Source organism: Canis lupus, chromosome 26 (genome assembly GCF_048164855.1).
Source record: "Canis lupus baileyi chromosome 26, mCanLup2.hap1, whole genome shotgun sequence".
NCBI lineage: Eukaryota > Metazoa > Chordata > Mammalia > Carnivora > Canidae > Canis > Canis lupus.
In genome coordinates, this window is record NC_132863.1 from 32,161,881 (window position 1) to 32,184,906 (window position 23,026).

At 41.5% G+C, this 23,026-nt stretch overlaps 1 protein-coding gene across 13 annotated transcripts in view; it reads right to left on the minus strand.

The window, feature by feature from the left end:
* Positions 1-23,026, minus strand: part of PTPRT (protein tyrosine phosphatase receptor type T) — a 1,036,563-nt gene that overhangs the window by 119,313 nt on the left and 894,224 nt on the right. For 10 of the 13 annotated variants that reach the window (XM_072801053.1, XM_072801054.1, XM_072801063.1 and 7 more), the window contains one exon: positions 19,810-19,958. In XM_072801053.1, coding sequence (XP_072657154.1) covers positions 19,810-19,958 — 149 coding nt within the window. Of the gene's footprint in view, positions 1-19,809; positions 19,966-23,026 lie in introns of all 13 variants that reach the window. The other 3 variants (XM_072801051.1, XM_072801055.1, XM_072801052.1) reach the window with 1 other exon arrangement.

Here is a 23,026-nt window from a genome sequence, read left to right on the forward strand (position 1 = left end):
ATTTATGTATTACTAGTCTTAGAGTTGCTCATAAGAAAAGCAGAGGTGGCTGGATGGCTCAGACAGTTGGGCAACCAACTCTTGATTTCAGCTCAGGTCATAATCTTAGGATTCTTGGGATTGAGTACCATGTTGGGCTCTGCATTCACTACGGAGTCTGCTTGAGATTCTCTCTCCACCTCACCCTCCTCCCCCGCTAACACGTGCATGTATTTTCTCTCAAAAAAAATTTTTTTTAAAGAAAACAAGAAAAGCAAACAGTGTCCATCTTGCTCTCAGTGAATGAATGAGGTACTATAGTTTAGTACTGTTCAAAACCAACCAAACAAAAAATTTCAAGCAACCAGAGCTGATGGCCTTTCCTCTGGAACAGATACCTAACAGTTCTCTTGTAAGAGCTAACAAAGCAGTGTGTACCAAATGTGTGAACTCGTCAATGTGTAAGCACTGTGTGAACTAATAAGGCACATCACAGTTTAGCCTAGTGGCCCTCAGCTGCCGAATTACAGAAGTTGATCCCTGAAAGGGCAACCTACTTTGTCTAATCTAGTGGACTCCACTCCTGGTGCAGTACAAGAATCATCAGGGAGTGTATGAACTAGAGATTCCTTAACTCCACACTCTGAACCCAGAAATTCAGTAGCCTTAGTTTGGGCCAGTCATGTTTGGGAACTACTATTATAACCATATGATGGGGGAACATGGCAGTTACTGGAGGCAAGAAACAGAAATTTTGACTCAATTCCTGGTAGAAACATGGTAAAGAAGAGCAATTCTACAAGTCAGCTTCTCATGGTAATGAAGCTATACAGGTCACATGGGAATCACCATTCTAGAAAAACAGCCTCTGAATACAATGGTAAAACCTCTGAAAGTTGCAATGAAAGGTCTTAACTGTAGTTCATATTCTTCTTCTTCTTCTTCTTCTTCTTCTTCTTCTTCTTCTTCTTCTTCTTCTTCTTCTTCTTTCTTCTTCTTCTTCTTCTTCTTCTTCTTCTTCTTCTTCTTCTTCTTCTTCTTCTTCTTCTTCTTTGTATACAATAATGCATCAGAAGAACTGGGGTTAAATGCTGACTCTACTACTTATTAACCAAAAGACTTTGGGTAAATTATTGCAACATCACACGTTAACTCCATGTAGGAGTTATCTATTGCTTCATAAGAAATGACCCCCCAAACTTAGCAACTTAAAATAACAAACATCTACTACCTCACAGTTTCTGTGGATCAGAAATCTGAGCACAGCTTTAATGGGTACTTCTGGCTCAAGTTTTTTAAATTGGTGTTGAAGCTGTCATCTGTGACTATGGTCACATCTGAAGACTCAATCAGGAAAGAATCCAATTCCAAGTTCACTCATGTGATTGTCGGAAGACTGATTTTCTCATGGGATATTGGAGTAAGGGCCTCAGTTCCCCTGCTGGCTGTTGGTTAGAGACCTCCCTCAGTTCCTTGCTCAGTGGGTCTCTTCATAGGATAGCACCCAACATGGCAGCTAGTTTAATGCAATAGTAAGAGAAAGTACCCAAATGAAAGCCAGTCTTTTTATAACTGAATACTGAAAGTTAAATCCTAATACTTTGTCATATTGTATTCATTAGAAGCCAGTCACTAGACCCAGTCTACACTCAAGGGAAGGGATTTTACAGCAATATGTAACAGGAGGCAAGAATATTTGGGGCTATCTTAGAGGCTGCCAACCATAAACTCCAATGTCACTCCACGATGGTTTTGCAAAAGTCCCCAAAAATAATGTAAATGAAAGAGCATTTATAGACATTACAGCAATATACACGTGTAAGACTGTAAATAATTTATTTCAAGGAGGCCGTTGAAAACTCTCCAGCTAATTTTACTCAGCTTTGCCAAGTATTCTGAACCTTTCAGTTAATGAAGGTTCTTTTATTCTTGCAAGGTTCTAAACTACCCGCTCTACACTTTCCCAAAGATTTTCCCACCATCTGATACTTCAAGGGAAATAAATGGTTTAATTTTCCTTACAACATGAATTGTTATTGACAACAATCTTTAATCATTAAAGAGTTAACAGTGCACTTTGAATTGCTTTACCCAGATAAAAAATTCATTCTCTAAGTAAATGAATTAGCCACATAATTGACAGTCAATTCCAGTAATAAAACACTAATTAAGTGATTCTGCTAAGTAAAAAGTGCAATGTGATGAATTTGCTAAACAATGGCCTAATAAATTTTCATGCTAAATAAATGGCTTGGAATGGTGACTAAACACTCACCATGTCTAGGGTCAGTCAAAAGAGCAACTATGCTTTTAGAAAACAATGACAGAAGTGACTGTACCAGCTACCATCCTTAGCAACACTACACTGGGCTCCTTGCCAAGCAAGGACCAAGTGAATAAGTGTGAAAGGGGTAGATATACTAGATTCAGGGGTGGGGAGGAGGGAAGTCACTATGGGCATAGAATGGGTATATAGCCTAAATGAGAACTTGGAATAATCAGTATAGCCAGATTGGAGTCACAACCCAGTATAGGGCAAGCAGAGGCAGGATTCAATGCTAGACCTTACTGGGCTAAGGTCAGAATCAGCACCAAGGAGAGATCATGGAAGCAGTGGCTTCAGGAGAGATTCCTGTAGATGGATATGTGTTTTATAGTGGACAAGGAAGCTGGAGTTTAAAAGGTTTGCTCTCAGCTTCAGGAGGCTAGCATGGTAATGGGACTCAGCTCTCATAGGTATAAAAATGTGCGCTGTCCTTTAGAAGCATCTTTGGTTATTCCCATTTACAAATGGTACCTTCTGGAAGGATTTAGATTCAGAAAAATCCATGCCTCTCTTGGGCTTTACTGGTTTGGATTTCCAAATCCTATACAACAAAGAATAGTGCAGACTTTTCATCATTAAAACCTTGTTCTCCAGACCCTTAAGCTGGAACAGGACCTTGGTTTCCTTGAACACAGTAGGCACCCTGCCATGGGAGCCTTTAGTAAGAACATACTTTCCTGATTTTCCCAGACATTAGGAAGATCCATAAGGAAATACAGTTGAAGAGGAGTAAGCAGTGACTGGGGTGGAGTGTGGGAAAAGAAAAAAATTAAGAAGCACAAAGCCCCCTGGAAGAGAAAAAGAAAGTTGCGAGGGTAGAGGCAGCCAGGGCCACACAATAGTACAGAGTTCTCCTTCTGTTTTTCAGGCTTGCACTGAATGATGGAGTCCAGGGAAGCCAGTATTTGGTGATAAGGCCTTTTAAATTAATGATCAGGACAAAGATAGCAAGATTAGAGCTTCCTAAGAAAAAGAGTTGCAAAGTGTACCCATATATCTTTTTCAGACTAGTGCAATGGTTTCCCCATCCCTACCATGGGATCAAAACCTAAGTAATCCTAGTCACCCCAATGCTTAAAGGTCCTTGTTTTTCCAGCAACACATGAGAACAGTTGGTCGAATACAGAATAGTTAAAAGTGAATCACTGTGATCCATCTTGATCACAAAATTGACACAATGATTCATTCAACAAATACTGATCAAGCATATGTTATATGCCAAGTACTATACTAGTCTCTCCAAGTACTATACTAGTACTAGCGGTACAGTGGTAGCCAAAACAGGAGTGGTCTCTGCACTTTGGAGCTTGTAGACTAGTGAATAAGGGAGACATGAACCAAAAAACTCTTCGATGAATAAACATTTGCATACATGATATTTGTGATTCATGCTGAGAAGAACTAGAACACAGTGGTGGTAGGGGGAACAAAAAGGTCACTGTTGAGATGGACAATTGGGAAGCCCTCAAAAGTTGACAGCTCATCACAGTTCTGAAAGATAAATAATAACCAAACTGAATGACAGCAAGAATATTCTGGGAAGAGGGCAGTCTCAGTGGCTCAGCGGTTTAGCACCACCTTCGGCCGGGGGTGTGTTCCTGGAGACCCAGGATTGAGTCCCACGTTGGCCTCCCTGCATGGAGCCTGCTTCTCCCTCTGCCTGTGTCTCTGCCTCTCTCTCTCTCTCTCTTTCTCTCTCTCTCTGTGTCTCTCATGAATGAATGAATAAAATCTTTAAAAAAAAAGAATATTCTGGGAAGAGGGAATAGAATTGTGGAAGTTATGATGTTGGAAGATAGTGTTTTCAATGCATAGAAAGAAAATCAATATTATTGGATTATAGTGAGAAATCCAGGGAGAGTCCAGAGATGAGACCAAAGATGTAGAAAGGAATCAGATCATTTTGAACCTTGTAGCCCATGAAGCCCTTGTAGCTGGGCACTGGCATGGTGAAATTTGCATTTTTAGATTACAGAACAGACTAGGGAAGTAGCTATTTTACAAGTAAAGCATAATAATGACATTGACATATCAGGCAAACCTCTGCGGATGGTCAATTTGAAAGGAGAGAGAAGAATAAGAAGGGTTGTTGATATGAGAGAGCCCAGCAAGTGCATGCATTTGCTAGAGAACAGTTGGCTGAAGACTCAGCAGAGGACCACATACGTCTTCACTGCAGCAGAATCAGAAGTGACTCTACTAGTCTGAAATGACTCTCTTACTTTCTGAGACTCTGTCACATCTGTAGATCTGAGGGAATTTCATCCTGCCTAATCAAAGACCCTGAAGATCAAAGGGGTTTTCACCTTGGGAAAACCGAATTGACCCAATGAGACATTAGCTGAATAAGGATACTCATTTAAAAAACCAAACATGTCCAAGTATGTCCAGCCATCAAAACATCAAAATATTGATAGATCAAGAAAATATGGAGCAAGCAGGGAGATCTAATCAACACTTTTGGATTTAACAACAGTCCCAAGAATGGAATGTCATAGAGTATCCATTCTCTATCACCTGCTTCATTGCAAAGACTTGGTTACACTGGTTGGGTTGTAGTGGCTGTTAATGCTGTAATCAGGTATGTGTGTATGTGTGAGTGTGGATGTGGATGTGGATATAAAATAAAATTTTGTGCTAAGTCACTTCCCTGAATCTGATATATTGCAGATACAATACTTACTTTTACTGGTCTTATTAACTCCCACTTCGGTAACATTCTCCTCATTGTTGCTAGGATGATCTTTCCAAAATTAGACTCAACCCTGCCAGTCCACTCATTAAGATCTGTGTTAGCTCCTTGCTGAAAACAATAAATTTCCAACCCTTGCTTTCGAGACTCTTTAAGACATAGACTAACTTTCCAAGTTAGTCTCCCACTACTTAACCTCATGGAACTAACACTCCAAAGGTCAGAACACTCCTAATTACTTCCTGAGGAAAAGGTCAGGGAGTTGGCTTGACTTCAAGCACAATCAGCACCTTGGACAAAGACCCTAAGTTCTAAGTCTGCTCTTTCCTTTTCTTCTCTCAGGCCCTATGGAGAAGTTAACATTCCTGATGTGTTTCAGACTCTGTATTTTAGGGAATACATTTACACTTACAAGGAGCTACATAAGAGAGCAAAAGATCTTTCTAGATTTTGGAAATCTTCAGAGACACTGCTGGACCATGTGCTAGCAATGGAAAAGTTACCAATGTAACCAAAGTGGAAACTGGAGATCTAGAAAATATCCCTATTTATTCTTAATTATTTTAGCCAAGTAGTCTCTAAAATGACCACCACTGATTCCTGCCCTTCCTGCAGGCATATGCCATCTCCATGATTGAGAGGTGGAGCCTGTTTTGCCACTCTTAGGCTGGCTAGTGACTGGTTTTAATAATGATAAACCACAGAAATGATGTTAGCCAGTTCTGGCCAGCAGAAGTGATACCTAGTTTTTAAGAGACTGGCATTCCTCCTGGCTTTCTTGGAACAGTTGCTCTGAGGGATGCCAACCATCATGAAAGAAGTCTGATTGCGTTAAGTCTGGGCTACAAGGGAGCCTAAGTTAGATGCACAGAGAGAGAGAGAGAGAGTAATTTCAGCTAGCCCCAGATGTTCTAGTTATTTCAACCCAGGGTTCAGATGCACAAAGAAAAGGGCCATTTGTGCATTCTATCCCTAGCAGATGCCACTTAAGGAATAACTGAGGCCCCAAACATATAGACCTCAGATAGCTGTCCCTGTCATTTCCAGCCATTGAAGTCATTCCAGCTGTCTCCTCATTTTCACACACACACACACACACACACATGCACACACACACACACACACACACACACACACACACACGAGATCCCTGCTGTACCTTGCCCAAACTCTTGGCCCACAGAATTATGAGCAAAATACAATGATTGTTGATTGTTAAATGTTGACATGGTATGTTATAACAAACCAAAGAACAATGACACATTTCTCCCTTGACAAACTCTTAACACTCATCATTTAAAATTCAACTCTTCCATGTTTTCCTTGATATCCTGATACAGTCTGAGAAGCCTAGTTCCATTTCCTACTGATATTCTATTAACTCACTTTGGCTTCTTCTCACCTAGTAAAGCAACATGGTCCAAACCCCTTCCTTTTTTACCAAGTGAGTTTCAGTGACTAAAGAAATAGCTCAGTTCCCAGAACAAGTGGTATGAGGAAACCAACTCTCCATGACCATAGAAATTGGATACATGTAATAGGTGCCCACTGTCTTCCAGAACCTTCCCAGACAACTGATGTTCCCATGGCTATTTGTGAGGCCATCCAGCTATGGAGAGCCACAATCTGTTGCTACATCTGCTTCCTGTATTTACTACTTTGTTTTGCTTCTTCTGCTGGCAGAGCCAGAAAGCAGTCTGAGTTTTGTCCCCATTTGTGTGTGGTCTGAAGACTACCAACTGTTTTCCTTTCTTTTTCCCATGATTGGAGAAATTATTGTATCACATTTACAAACCAGGCAATAGTTGATTACTTGAGGATATTTTGAGTAGTAGCTCCCACTTCTGCAGAAACCATGAAAAGGAACTTGTAAAATTCCTTTCGGTGTTGGCAGACTAGGGATTGGTGACAGAAGGTAGGAGACATGTTAAGTTCTGGATATCAACTGGTTGGGAAAACAAACAAACAAAAAACACCCACATTCTTTAATTCCTTTGTCTGCATATAATCAATTCTGGATGCAGAAAACAGGACAATAGTGTAGAGTATCAGCTGTACCAAGCTTTCTACGTATTCCCTTCTATTCTGACTTAATATATAGGACTGCTTTGTCTGAGTCCCATCTGTCTATCCATCCATCCATCCACTAATTTATCCATTCAACTAAATAAACATTTTTGGGTATCAGTTCTGTGCCATACATCATGTTACATGCTAGGAATACAGTAATACGCAAAATATAGATGGTCCTCCCCTCTTGGAAACTGCCACCTGTCAGAAGGGTTGGACTTTAAACAAACACATTTGAAAGATGAAGTTAGTGCTGAGAAGAAAAGGGGAGCAAAATTCTATGAAGCACCTAACAAAGGAATTCAATTTGGTTTGGGGTGAAATGGTTAAGAATGGAGGAAATCTGTGACTTGAGATCTAAAGGAGTCAGTTAGAAAAAGAGTATGGGTATAGCCAGATGAGGAGTTTGGAAGACATTTCTGTTAAGTGCTAGAGAGTAAATAATTAGGCTTTGTGGTCTAGATGGCCTCTGCAGCAATTACTAAACTCTACTGACATAGCACAAAGGCAGCTATATATAGATAGCTTGTAAACAAATAAGCATTGGTGGTTCCAATAAAACTTTATTTACCAAAACAGAGAGTAGGCTGCATGTGGTCTATAGGCTATCGTTTGTACAGCCTGCATGAGACAGAGCAATAGCATGGACAAAGGCCCTGTGGCAGAAGGAGTGTAGAAAAGGTGAACTACTGAGAGAAGAAGGTAGTATGACTGGGACTCACAGAGAAGGAGGCAATGATATGTGAGAGCTTGGAGTGGTGGACAGGGCAAGACCTTTATGTAAGGTAAGGATGAGGACTTTGGTTTACAGTGTAAGATAATCAGAAGCAACAGAATTGTTTTAAGCCAGGAAAGGATGAGGCAGCATGTTCCAGTTTGCATCTCCCTAGTGGTTAAGAAAAACATGGACTAGAGAATGACAAGGATGAATCTGATGATTATTTAGGGGTTGTGGATCTTATTGAAGTAAGAGATGGTAGTAACTTGGACAAAGATGGAGGGAGCAGGTGCAGATGGATTCTAGCTATATGGAAGACACAGAGTAATCAAAAAGTGGTATGGAACTGGTTGTCTAGGGTAAGTTAGCCTGAGTAACCAAACCTCATGGCACCCTCCTCCAGAAATACATAAGGTGCCACCCAGAGGATGATAAGGATGGTAATAATGGGAACAGATGGACTTTGCCTGTCCTCGGCCTTCTGATCTTTTCTTCTACTTTGTTAAATGCTTCTTTTTTTTTTACTTTAAATATTTTATTTATTTATTTGAGAGACACAGAGATACTGACAGAAAGCATGAGTGGGGAAGAGAGGTAGAAGCAGACTCCCCACTGAGCAGGGAGCCTGATGTGGGGCTTGATCTCAGGAGCCCGGGATCATGACTTGAGCTGAAGGCAGATGCTTAACTGACTGAGTCGCTCAGGCACCCCTCAAATGCTACCTCTTAATGATGTTCCCTTTCTAAACCTCTGCATCTTGTCTTATGCCTCATACCTGCTGGCAACCACTGGGCAAAAATTTCAGGTGGGCTCCTCAAACTGTGTGATGGAACCAACCCTATGACTAGTCCTTCATCGACTTTCTAAGAGATATAGATCTACTCTCAGCCCACTAAAATATGAATCAGACTTCAGTTTCTTTGAAATTTCTACTTTTGAATCAGTGGGTTCAAAGCAGATCAAAATCTGCTTAGAATATTGAGATTCTATCATAATCCAGGCTAAGTGGATAGCCATGAGGCCACCTAATCTGTTAACTTCTTCACACACTCTGAGTTCCATCTCCGAGTCCGGGTGAATGACCAGAAGGTTCTGTGCTTAGATCACATTCACACAGTCCCTTTTATAGTCCCATGTTTTGCCCTCAGCTGTGACTGCTTTTCTACAGGCACTCCTAATATATAAGTCCTGGTTCATTGTTCTGGCTCTTCCATTAACTTGCTAAGTGATCCAAGAGTGTTTCATCTCAATGGGCCTCATTTCCTTATTCATGGCAAGGTCTTCAATAACCTTGTGTACACAATGTAGCAAATATTTATATCTCCAGGCTGTACACCTCTGCTGAGCTCCAGGCCCACAGATCCAGCTGCCTACTTGACATCCCTTCAATGACTCAACAGCACCTCCAACCTAACCCGTCTAAATGTAAACTCCCCCTCTTCTGCTCCAAATCTGGCCTCTTTGTGCTCATGATCTCATTTAATGTCATCACCACCCACTTAGACTGAGTATGAGCAGAAAAGAGAAGATTCTGGACTGAGCTCTGGGATGCTTCAATGATTAGAAGTTGGGAAAAAAAAGAGGAGGAATGGAAAATAAAGAATGAGAAGAAATGGCTGAGGAGGAAGGAGGAAAAGCAGAACAGGAAAAGTCAAGCAAAGAAAGTGTTTCAAGAAAGATGGGGTGCTGATAGGTCAATAATATAAATCCAGATTCAAACCCAGATTTGACCTCTTGGTAGCTGGGTGACCTTGAGCAAGTTACTTAAATTCTCTGAGCCTGTTTTCCTAACCTGCCCAACAGAATTGTTAAGAATATGAAATGATGCATGTAAGGTGCTTTGTCCAGTAATTACACATAAATTGTTAGCTAGAATTATTATTTAGGCTTTCAAATCACCAAGGCTGTAGCACTAAGCTGAGGGAAAACAAAACAAAAAACCTGGTCTCTAAGCTTGGTGTATTCTGCTACCTAGCAACTATGTATTTATATTTTCAACTTCACTTCTTTATCCCTGATTACTTTAACAAGCACTTTCTAAGTGCCCTGTTGTAATTCAGGACTACCTATGAGGTACAAAGAACAATCTATTTTCTTCTCAAGATGCAGTGGACTAGCATAAATTTCTAAATGCAACTTTAGCTTTGTAGCTTTACTGAGGCTCTTTGAGAAGGAATGGCTATGCCAGCTTGAAAGAAAGTAAAGATTTGTAGCTGATAAAATGCTGTCCCTACTTATCTACAATGGAAACCTGAATCTATATAAATCAAAGAGAATATGAGGCCAGGTTCCAACAATGTGCAGAGGCACCTAATGCTGGGATCCCTCTAATTTCCAAATAGGTTGCCCTTCCTAGAAAGTGATTTTAAGTAGGCTACAAATAGACTCTTCTTAGGCAGCTTCCAGCTACTGTTCCAGCCTTACCTCTGGCCATATGCTCTCAACACAGAACACCCTGTCCTCCCTTTTCTGAGCCCATCATGATCCTTGTCCAAGCCTTTGTCTCTTCCATTAGGGACAATGTTCCTCTTGTATCTCCCTCAAGTCAAAATCCATTCTCTCACATAGTATTGTCCAAGGTTGAGCCTATGTTCAGTGTTCCTAGGGCACTATACACACCTTTTCTCTATCACTTATCACAGTTATTGAACCTAATCCACTTACAAGTCTCCTCTTGGAGGACAATAATATTCTTAAAGGCAGAGACCATGTCTTATTTATCTTTACAACCCCTATACCACTTGGCATACCATTGGTATTCAATGAATATTTAAAGGGACACCTCAGCTCCCATAACCAGGAGATGAAAAGTATAATTCGATTTGAGAAGATTCTATTTGCACAAAAATTGGATTGGGGGTTTACAGAAAATGTCTACAGAAGACAAAGCATTATTGACCATATTTCATTCATCAGAAGGAGACTGTGGGACAAAGACTAGAACGGTCACAGCCCCCAATTCTAGCCTATGTTCTTTTGCTCATGACTCAGTAAATGACCTTGAGGAAACTCTCTGGGACTCAATTCTTCATCTTTAAGATGGGAAGTTTGGATCAGATGATGTCTAAGGTAATATTTAGTTTTGATGGTCTATTCTGTTCCTTTTTGAGTCTAATAACCTTCTCTGAAACTTGGGTTAGTTTAACTCAGTGTTTGTGATAGGCAGTTTGTCTACTTTTTCAAGGCCACTTAAATTTCCATTTTGCACTTCCAGGGAATAAATAATTCCAGTCAACTTTGGGTTGCCAGGAACTAAATAAGTGTGTCCTTTAATCTATCAGCCAAGTGGATGATTACAAAATATTCAATAATCCCTGTAAAATATTCAATAAAACTGGAGGTGGCAAGCTTGTAACATTCAATTCTTCTCCTAGATTCAATTTAATCTTGGAGCAACCAGAAAAATATAATTGTTCTTGCATACAGAATTTCGTGCATTTTTTAAAAAATTTCTCTTCATGATGTTCCGTTGAGCTCTTGGTTTCACTGTGTGACTCATGATTGCTTTTCCTTGTAAATTTCCACTGCTTCCATTCTGACTCTTAGGTTGTTTGCTATTCAAACAAAAGGAGAGAAAGCTCTAGAGATTGTTGAGAAAGAACAGCTATAAATGGGGCATAGCTATAAACGGGTTTTAGCAACCTTAAGGTCTAGTACTTCCAAGTAGCAATGCCTTCATTTTGAGAAAGGGGGAGTTAGCCTTTCTCTCTCAGTGTGCTGTAACTCTACTATTATCAGAGACAACTTGGCACGTAAAGAGCAAGGCCTTTGGAGTCTGACAGTCCCAGGCTTAACCTGGAGTCAGTGACTCAAACTTGAATGTGCATCAGCATCACCTGGAAGGCTTGTTAAAAACAATGATGGCTGGGCCCCATCCCCAGAGCTTTGGGTTCAGTAGGTCTGGGGTAGGGTCCAAGAAGTTGCTTCCATAGAGTTCCCACGTGATGCTGATGCTTCTCATTTGGGGACCACACTCTGAGAACCACTACTTTGAGCAAATGACTCAGTACTCAGTATCTGTAGACCTCAGTTTCTTTTTCTATATAATGGGAAGAGTAACACCTGCAGCTTAGTAGAGTTGTCTTGGTTTTTAGGCATGTCAGATCCTGGTTTCAGTTCCAGCTCTGATACTTAGAGCCACGAGCCTTGGGCAAGCTCTTACTGTTTTAACCTCAGTTTTCTCACTTGTAAATCATCAGGGACAATCGTAACATTTACTTAATCTTCCCAACAAGAAAATGCATATAAAATACTCATCTGGAAATAGGCACATAATTAATGTTCAATAGATGGTACCTGGCATTATGAATAATAATAATCTAGTAATTAGTACATTTTGGGGCGCCAAACTGGGAGAATTAAGTGAGCTCATCAGCTGACACAATCAGAAATAAAAAATATCCTAGTAGGCTGGGATAATGGGGTCAAATCTAACAAGAAGATATAAAACAGAAGAAATATAAAGTCCTTTACTTAGGCCCCCCAAATCATCTTACTTGGGCTGAATGAGTCAGCCTTAGTTAGAAGTCATGAGCTCTGCATTAGGGAGATATGTGATGGACATCTGGAGGTTCACTCAAATGTGAGCAATGTATTCTGAACCCAGGTTTGGAATCCAGAGTGAAGGGTGGTAGCAGCTCTCTAAACTTCCAGTAATTCAACCTAATGCAGAGAGTCATGTTCATCTTGGAGACCATGTACTCCATAGACACAGATCAAATAGAGACAGAGGTGCCAACTGAAGTTTTGAGGAAACTAGAAAACAGAAATGTATCCCAAAGAAGACTGATGGTTGTTGTGAGCTGCTCAGTCTGAGGGAAGGACCTGCAGGAAAACACATGGCCACAGTCCAACAGCATGGAGTGGGAGTGAGTACTGCTGGAAGAGAAAGACTGGCTTCACTATCTTATGTGACATTGGAGGGCAGAAAAGGGGCCAACATATGGTTGCTGACCAATACATACTTGTGTACAAAACCAAGAATGAATGGATGGAAGTTACACATTGCAATGTAACAGGAGAGAGAATGTACTACCAAAGGAGCTGGAAGCAGATATGGGCTCAGAGCCAGAAAATCTTCATTGGAGTTCCAGGTCCAACATTCGTTCTCTCATTCATACATTCAAACAACTACTCAGTGGGTATCAGATGGGCCAGAGGGTTGGGTAGTGGTTGGGATACACACTGGTGAGCAGCCATGGAGAGCCAATGAGTCCATGCTTGGGACAATAGCTTCTCCCTTGGGAACTACAAGGATCCACTGAAGGGTTTTAAGAAGAGGAAGGCAGGTCAAGTCAGAGTATTGCAAAGATGGGATAGCAGAAATGTATTTCACTTTATGGAGTTTAGGTTTCCTTATGACGTCAGAATAGTAATTCCTACCTGGCTGCAATACTTTAAGAAGTAGAGATAATTCAGCATCTAGCAGAATGGCTTCCCCAGCAGGTGCCGAACAGAGTGAAGGTATCACTAGCAATCTCTAACATCATACATCATCAAGGGCATAGCTTCCAAACGGAGGGTCACAGCCAGACCAATTTTCCCAGAGACCCATTTCTCCAGCTGGCTCAACATCCTTCTGAAAGGGTGAAGGATTTTTCCTAAGGAGTTTAAGGCAGCCTCAGTCATTACACTTTTAAAGTCATGATCTGTATTCCCTATTTGAATTGCCTTAGTTATATAATATGTTCCTAAAATAATCAGGTTAAAATTTTGCCTGGTGCTCCCTTCTGCCCGCCCCATCTCTGCCAAGCTATCCTGCAGGGTATCAATCTTGGACATTACCTGATGTACTGGCAAGGACATCCTTTTAGGAGGTTGGTGGCTGAAGGTCATGGAGGACATCAGGTTTCAGAATCAACCCTTTTCAGCAGCAGCAAACATCTCTGAGGCCACTGAAAGCTCTGAGGCTGTCAGATATTATTTTTGGTTGCACTGGAGGTACAAAGTCAGGGGAAGAGTCTTGTGGTTCTTTTTGCAGGCAGAATGCTACTGCAGCCCCTGTTGGGCTCTGCACAAATGTTTGTGGTTGGACCACCTGTTCCCCTCAGGAGCTATGAGCTCTCTGTGCCCAGGGCCATCCCTTGCTCCCCTCTCTATGTGTCTATCTAAGGCTTGGTCCAGATAAGGAATGCCTGAGGATGGGGTCATCTGGTCTACAGTCCCACCTCCTAGGAGACTCCTAGAGGGACAATTCCCACAGATCCTGCCTGTTAGAGCATCCACTTGGCAGCTGCCTTCCTGTGGGCTCTCAAGTGGATAAAGAGATTGAGAGGAGGCACTGTCCTACCAGCCAGCAGGGCTAGTCCCCTTCATCTCTTTTCTCTCCTTTACCTAGCCTTGTGGTGGGCAGAAAGGTGAAGATTAGAGGAAAAACAAAGATATCTGGTTCTGAAAGTCAAACATCTAGCTTGGGGTTCAGACCCTCCCTCTCTATTCATCATGTGACTTGAGGAAGATTTTTCAATATCTCAGAGCACCAGTTTCAACTGTAAAATGGGTCTGATAATAAGCCTATCACTGCATAGGGTTTTGTGAGGACAGATGAAGATGTGTATTTGAATGTGCTCATCACAGAGCCTGGCACCTTGAGGGAATCTGATCAGCTCCATGTCAGTGCCCAGCCCCAGGTCTCCATGTGGGACGTAGTGATGGCAGCAGCTTCTGCCCACATGGAAGAAAAGCTGGCTGGCCATCCAGAGAAGAGTGGCACTCGCTTTTTCTCCTAGCCACCAGTGGCCACCAGTAAGACTGGTGAGTGGTGGGCTACCATTCATAGTACAAGACAAGGAACACTAGTTCTGCAGTCCAATGACCCCATTTGGCTTCTAATCCCATCCCCACTCTTTGTGTGTGTGATGTTGGCTTGTTTATTTTAGCTCTCCAAAACTCAGTTCCCTTATTTTGGAGTGGGAATAATTTCTAATTCATAGAGTTCTTAGGAGACTTAAGAATGGGATTTATATAAAGCATTTGGTCTAGTATGTACCAAGTACCAATGAAAGTTACTTTCCTATTTGAGCTTTTGCTACTAGAAAGCTCAAACCAAATTGGAATTTGAAAGTTACCAGCCTGCATATTTAGATTACTTTTTAATCTAATACAATTATATTTTAATCCAACCTGGTCTCCATCTTCTTGTCTTTGTTTATGTGTTCCTGATCTTGATTATTTATTTCTCTTATTACTGTTTTACTGTAGGTACTTTTAAAGAATATGTTCCCAAATTCTTTGCAGAGCTAGATGAATAGAACCAAACTGACATCAAGAGAAACAGATCCTTAATATGACTTTGCAAATGCCTATGTGATTTGGGGCATAGGGTCTCTCCGAACCTCTATTTTCTTGAATGTAGAATAAGGGTATAATAAATGTACAAGCTATCTTATGGTGCATGAATAAGGACCTTTGGCTCCAGGTCCTTATTTTCCAAAAGGACTTTTGTAAACTATGAAAAACTCAGTAGAAACACGTATTATATGCAAGACACTACTGTATACATACCTAAGAATGCAAACAGTGTATGTTCTCCCTTGTAAGGGACAAGGGGTTAGTGATTTCCTTAGAACAGATAGCATCTAAGGACCAGGTGAGAAGGACCAGATGAAGGTATCATATGTATATTCCAGAACAGCCATTAGACATCTTGATGCCAGGATACCCTGGCTCCAAGGAATAACAATTATTCTCTTGTCTTTAGTCTACCCAGTTCCTGAATGCCTGAGTGGACATGTATACCAGACCACCATCTTCAATAACGCCCCCTGCTCCAGGCCCCAAATATACATAAGACTATCTCTTTTCCTTTCTGAGTCTCCTGGACACTCTGTACCTGCACTCTCTTTTATACCTTCGATAAACTCTGCTTTCATCTCCTGCTGCCTCATGTTTGATTTCTATCCTGGGCGCACAGCCAGGGACCCTCTTTGCTGGTCCTGTGGGACCCCCTCTGGGTCCTTGGACCTGGCCTGCTAGCATCACTATCATAGAAATTCAACAGGGATTTGTTTTGAAGCACTTTGATTTGGACTGAAAATGAACACGGAGAAGATGACATTGTGAACAAAAGATGTAAAGAAGAAGATGTAAGCATGTATATAAAAAGACAGCATCAGAAGAAAGATGCGGAAAATTATCCCAGTGAGCGAAAGATCTCAGAAAAAAAAATAACAATCAGGTATACAGAGCAATAAGATCAAAATGAGATTACTTAATAAAAGCCGGCATTTCTTTAAACTGAAAACAATGCACATTGTTTGTCCTTGAAATGTGACATGCACGCTTTTCTCAAGAATGCAGCAGTACTCCAAAGCCAGGCCTGTAGCTGACAAAGCCCTATCACCCTTCCAGCCCTGAGGTCATTGTTCCTATACAAAATCCACAGGCTTGACTGAATGGTTGCCGCAGAATTTAGCAGTCATTTGGAATAGAAAGCCCCAGAAAAAAATCAAGGTATGCAGGGAGATGTGGAGTTTAAATTAGGCAAGAGCCCACCTGTTCAATAATGAAATAATTGCTCAGGGCACATTCTTCTGTAATCTTTTCTGATGTGACATGTATTCTTGTGCTCTGCCTTTCTCCGTGCTTCCTCAACATTTGCAAATCATCTCAGGGCCTCCTAAAGCCGATGCAGAAGCCAGACAGTCACTTCCCTAATGCCGCGAAAATAGATTCAATTTTACATACATCAGGGTGATTTCAGAAGCAATTTCTACATCTCTAGTGTAAGCATTACTTACATTTTTTCCCCTCAAATCTCATCCCAGTAGTTCCACAGGGTATTTTAAAAGGTACCTGATGCATTCCAGGGCATTAAAAAGAATCCCCAGAGCGTGTTTGTGGCTGTAGCCTGAGGACACCAGAAGCATAGATAGAGTCCTAAAATATTCAGTGATTCATACAAATGCAAAATTTCTTAATAATTGAGTATAATGCCAATTGAAATGTTTTTCCCTGTCTTTTTAAAAGCAATATCATTAAAATGTATATACATATATGTCTGTATATATGTGTATGCCTCTGTACATATGGGTATGTCTGTGTGTGTGTGTGTGTGTGTGTGTGTGTGTATAAATCACACACATATATCAATCATTTGGAAATATTGTCTCTGGACTTGAAGACGTCCTATTAGATTCTATTGGATAGGATTCCTCTTCCCCTCTGGCTGGCTAATCTACCTTGGTCTTAGGTGCTTTCCTCTTAAAAGTCTAAGTTTTAGCCCATGGGGAAAACAGTGGTGATGTTTCCCCTTGAAATCCAAGAAATTGGTGTTACTCAGATTTTCAATTGAGATCAGAAAGTTTAAGTTCAAATACCTATAATTTTGAGGTCATGTATCCCTGACTATAATATTTTTGCACTCAGTCTTCTTGGGGCATTTCTACAAATGGAGAAAAGTATGTACAAGAAAGTGGCCTATCCAGGAAAGGTTTTAGGTGAATGGGTATCACTTGACCAGGATGTCCTATCAGCTAAACTTGTCAAACTTCCCAGACCCTAGGCCAAAAGCTGGAGAATCCGTGACAGACTAATATAGGCAGAGACTCTTGGGGAGCTCTGGATGAGCCTTTCTTTAAGGACGACACACCAAACCCATTTTTCTGTCAACCCTTTTTCTGCCTCTCCTGGCCACCTATGCCACTATCCTCTTTTCCTAGTCCTGAGGGAAGGTATGAATCTCTGCGATTCATCTGGGTTGAGAAAGGAAAAAGGACTGGCTTCATGGGTAGGCAGACTGCAAACTTGCTCTGCTCTCTGAGGAAAACGGAAGTTAAATATTTGCTCATGAAATAATCAGTATGCACTGTTAGACTTTGTCTTTAAAGCCATTACACAATCTTAAGAAGTGTGCAGACTTAGCATTGCCAACAACGGGCAATGGGATAGCGTTTGTCTACTGATACAATGCAAAGGGAAGTGTATGATACCACCTTTGTCACATTTTTGTCAACATGTTAACCTGAATGTGATCATGACGAAAAAAATCAGATGAATCTGAATTGTGTCACATCCTATGGGACAACTGGCCTCGACTTTTAAAAGATGTCAGCACTTTGAAAGAAAAAATATAGAAGGGAGGGCTGTTTTAGATAAAAGGTAATGGAGAGACATGATGACCACATACTACGTGAGCACCTTGACTGGACCTTGGATTAAAGCGACAACAGGAGAACTCGGGTGACTCAGTGGTTGAGTGTCTGCCTTTGGCTCAGGGCATGATCCTGGGGTCCTGGGACTGAGTCCAGCATCAGGCTCCTCGCAGGGAGCCTGCTTCTCCTTCTGCCTGTGTCTCTCTCTTTCTGTGTCTCTCATGAATAAATAAATAAAATCTTTAAAACAACAATACTAAATATTTGGGGGCCACTGAGGAAATTTAACTGTAGACTGTATAACTGAGGTATATTAGATAGTATAATAAGGTTACATTTCTTGGGTAAGATAATTTTATAGTGGTTATGTTGAAGAGCTGTCCTAGTTCTTAGGAAGCACATGCTGGATTCTCTGGAGATAGAGTGTCATGATGTCTGCAACCTACTTCTAAATGGTTCAGAAAATTATATATATATATACATATATATATTTTTATATAATATATACATATACACACACACGGAGAGAGAATATGTGTGAATAAATGGTGAATCTAGGTACAAAGTATAGGAGTATTCATTTTACTTTTTCAACGTTTTTACAGGTTTAAAACTAATCTCTTTCCTAAGGCAGCATGTCAATATTTGAAAATGGCTACTGCTTCCCTCAGAGTTCAGTGTTATTAACCGATGTGCCTCTAAGAACCGTCTAACTGGCTTTTACTAAATCCACATCCCACCTTACCCCTCATCTCCCTCTCCCTCTTCCCTCTGGAGATTCTGATTTAGTTGGTAAGGTGCAGGGCCTAGATGTGTGTTCTTTGAAAACTTTCTCGGATGGCTTCTGTGCTGCCCTGAGGTTAGCAATCAAGGATCTGAGTTACCCTCAGAACCTGGATCCATCAGGAATTAGCTAGGTTATTCTGAGATGGTCGGCCAAATGCACAGGACTTTGGATGCCTTATCTACAAAATGGGAACAATCATACAAAGTATCTTCTTATAGGGTGTGGAGAGGACAAAGATGGTCAATAAATATTTGTTTCCTTTTTTTCATTTTTTCTCATAAACTCCCTACCACCCAAAACTGATCGTATCTATGTGATTTTTATGAATTAGGGCTTCTTCCATTTGCCATTGGCATAGTGTGTGGAGGACATTTGTCTCTGCTCATATTCCTTTAGAATTTCTGAATGCCCCATCTGGAGCAGAGGCTGGGAGATCTAGCCTTTCTATTAAATCCTGGAGGAAGATATCCCTGGGTGGCGCAACGGTTTAGCGCCTGCCTTTGGCCCAGGGCGCGATCCTGGAGACCCGGGATCGAATCCCACATCAGGCTCCCGGTGCATGGAGCCTGCTTCTCCCTCTGCCTGTGTCTCTGCCTCTCTCTCTCACTGTGTGCCTATCATAAATAAATAATAAAAAAATTAAAAAAAATCCTGGAGGAAGACTGGGTCAAAGAAATATGAGAACTAAAGTTAGCTCTCTTGAGTCTGACCACCAAGGTAGCTTTAAATGTTGCCAGTCTTAAGATTCTCCTTTGGACTAGGGTGAACCCTGATGTCTTAGCCATTTCTATCGGCTTGGATCCTGTATCAACTCTGCATGGGAGCTCAGGTGCTCTTGACTGAATACTACTTGGAACACTGGCTGTGGCTTGGAATTGGCCAGGCATGGGAGACCCAGGTTCCAGGTCTGGATATGTTACTCATCAGCCCTGGGACATTGGAGAATTTGCTTCTCTGAGTCTCAGTTCCCTAAGCACTCAACTCTGCTCCAAGTCATCCAAGGAGAACCTTCATCCTTGAACATCCCAGGGAAGCATCCTGAGCCCATGTCCTATAGCATCTGACCACTGTGAGGGGTCCACAGCAGAGATACCAGGGTCAAGGTGGATCATGGACATTCCCCTCCCCCTAGTTGGCTCAACTTACTGAATCCATTAACGTCCTGAGAGCTAGAGGAGAAGCCTTCATCATTGCGGCTGGTGCTGAGCTTGGTAGTGGGTTTGTCGGCTGAGGCCACAGGCCCCATCTCCCTCTGGGCTCCACTCTGCGTCTCCTTCTGCTTCTTGGCCAGCTTCCTTTGGGACATGTGCAAGAGGAAAAAATCACAGTCAGATGGTTTCAGTTATAGTAAAGCATTGGGAAGATTAGATTGTTCTTCTTCCCCACTCATCATCCTTAAACCCCAAACCTGATTCATTCTCCAGAAACAGTCAAGATAGGTCCTCCAATGTCAAGGAAAAATAAGCCTAAGTCCTCCTAAAACTATTAATGGCTTTCATTTACTCAGAAATATGAAACTTATCCTGGCTCACCTTCAGCAATAGGTTTGTTCTTTATTTGAGCTTAAAATGGGAAATATCAGAAAGGGAGACAGAACATGAAAGACTCCTAACTCTGGGAAACGAACTAGGGGTGGTGGCAGGGGAGGTGGGCGAGGGGTGGGGGTGACTGGGTGATGGGCACTGAGGTGGGCACTTGACAGGATGAGCACTGGGTGTTATTCTATATGTTGGCAAACTGAACACACACACAAAAAATAAATTTATAAAAAAAAAAAGGGAAATCAGTGAGACTTGTATGATGCTTCCCATGCTCTCCTTCCAAAGGGAGAAAGAGGCTGGATGGATCTTTCTGTTCCTAAGGCTCTGACTGAGGTTCAATATGGAGTCTGACCTTTCTCAGAGGGACGACGATGGCAAAATAATACACCAAACAATGGTAGACTCAAGTAGGGGCTGGTAGTTGGTGAAGGGTGAGGGTGGGGGGGGGGGGTAGACAGTCGTGTAGCTCAAAAGAGAAAACTGGAAGCTGAACTTGATGACTAATTATTCTCATAGAAATAAAAGATCCTCAGAACCAGATTGCATTTATAATAATACTAGTTTAAAACAGTGGCTCCCAAACCCTGGTGGAAATTAGAATTATTTCAAGATCTGATAAAAGCACACAGAGGCCCTTGCTCTTGGAGGCAGGACAAGGGCTAGGCTTGTATGTGGCCACCTAGTTCAAGTCATTCTGACATCATCCACTGCAGATTAAAACCATTGGTTTTGGCATCAGGAAGGCATGAGTACATATGCTATCTCTGCTATGTGCTGGCTTCATGACCCCAGTAATTACTTTAACCTCTTCAAGTTCTGAACTTACCCTCTATGTACTGTGGTAGACAACAGGACCAACCCCAGAGGGTCATGATGATGAAATGAGATCAAGTGTGAAATACATGGAGCACGGTGCCTGGCATACAGAGAACATTCAACACATGGCAACTGCTATTCTTATTTTTATATCAACTGTACTGGTCCAACAACAGTCCAAGAGACCCACCATGAAATCCCTGGATATCAAGTGGTATAGATCTTAACACCTTCCCCAGAAGCTAAAGGCTTAAAAAGTTCTTCATGTGGATTTCAAATCTAATTCTCTTAAATCTTAACTGACTGTTCTGAGATCATTAGAAATACAAAGACTTGACTAACACCTCTTGCATATCACAGTTCTTCAAATATTTAAAAAAAATCAACATGGTTCCTCTGAGATTTCCCCACATTTCTGATTCTAAATATAGTTATTTTGTTCCTGTGATACGGAAGCTGATAGGTACTTTAAATCTTGGGGATAAATTCCCTCAGGTCTCTTGCTCCATTTTCCATAGGTCTTGGCTTCAACTTCAACCTTGATCACTCCTACCTCAACACAGAAACAACAGATCTCTCAGAGATGTCAAATACAACACCATGTAGGGAATAATTTCCAAAATGGAGGCTGCCTGGTCAAGAAATACGCAGTTCAAGAGGTAATGATCTCCCTGTCAGAGGAGATTTGAAATGAAAGAATAATCCTATATACAGAAATATCTTAGAGGAGTTCATCTAGGATGAGTTCTGGTTTGATGGTATGATAGTGATCCTTTTCACATGGGTCACTCAATCTAGGTGTGGGTCGCACAGAAAAATGACAGATGGCACACTCAAGTGGGGACAAGTGGGGAGTTTATGTGCAAAAGGACTACTGACGAAAGAAGGGTGAAGGGGAACCCAAGGTCCACTAGAGTGACCGGTGAGCTGATGGCCACCCACGTGTCCAGTGAGACAAGCAGAAGAAGCAGTGACCAGAACCCAGAAGGAGGGAGTTGTGAAAATGAAAGACTACCTGCCCAGAAGCAGCAGTCTTCTCTCAAAGGATCTAGCTGCTCCTCCCAGGAAGGGAAGCAGAGGTATAAACACCCTGACTACATCCTAACCTCTGAACAGTGGCTCTTCTTAGCTAAACCCAACTGGAAGCCAGAGGCCTGGAGTCCATGCAGATCTAGCTCTGGAAGCAGAGAGCAGAGTGGAGAAGCAGGAAGAGTGAATCTGAATCCAGGAAATCCCACCAAAAAGATAATTTTATCTCCCCCATTTTGCCACAATTTGAAGACAAATGTAACCTAAAATGGAATTCTTTCTTTCTTTCCTCTTTTTAAAAAAGATTTATTTATTTATTTATTTATTTATTTATTTATTTATTTATTTATTTATTTACAAGAGACAAGAGACACAGACACAAGAGACAAGAGAGAGGCAGAGACATAGGCAGAGGGAGAAGTAGACTCCCTTTAGGGAACCTGAAGTGGGACTTGATCCCAGGACCCCAGGATCATGACCTGAGCCAAAGGCAGACACTCAACCACTGAGCCACCCTGGCACTCTGGCTACAGGCATTCTCTTCTAGTAGTCAGACTATTCCTGGCAGACAGTAAACAATGAAGAGTGTAGCACTGGATCAGTTGGGTTTTCTCTCCATCACCAGGCAACCAGACTGGGGGCAGGGGGAGGGCGTCAATGAAAGAGAAATGAGTGGTCTACTACTGATGACATTTCGAAATTTTATTCTTCATTTATTATCAAAAAGGAGTATGTTTAAAAATGTATATGTGACCTTCTTAATCATAAATTTGAAAAGATATATAGCAGATCTGTTGCCTCTCTCTGAGCTCTGCTCACACTGCCTGAGCAGGAAATAAAAGGAAATCCAATAAGAAAGTTAACTTTAAAACTAGAAGTGAGTGTGTACTAGAGGCTTTGATATTTCCGTAGGGGCAGAACTCCCAACCAATCTCATTCCATTAGGGGGAAAATAATATGGAGAGAGTTGTCTTAGG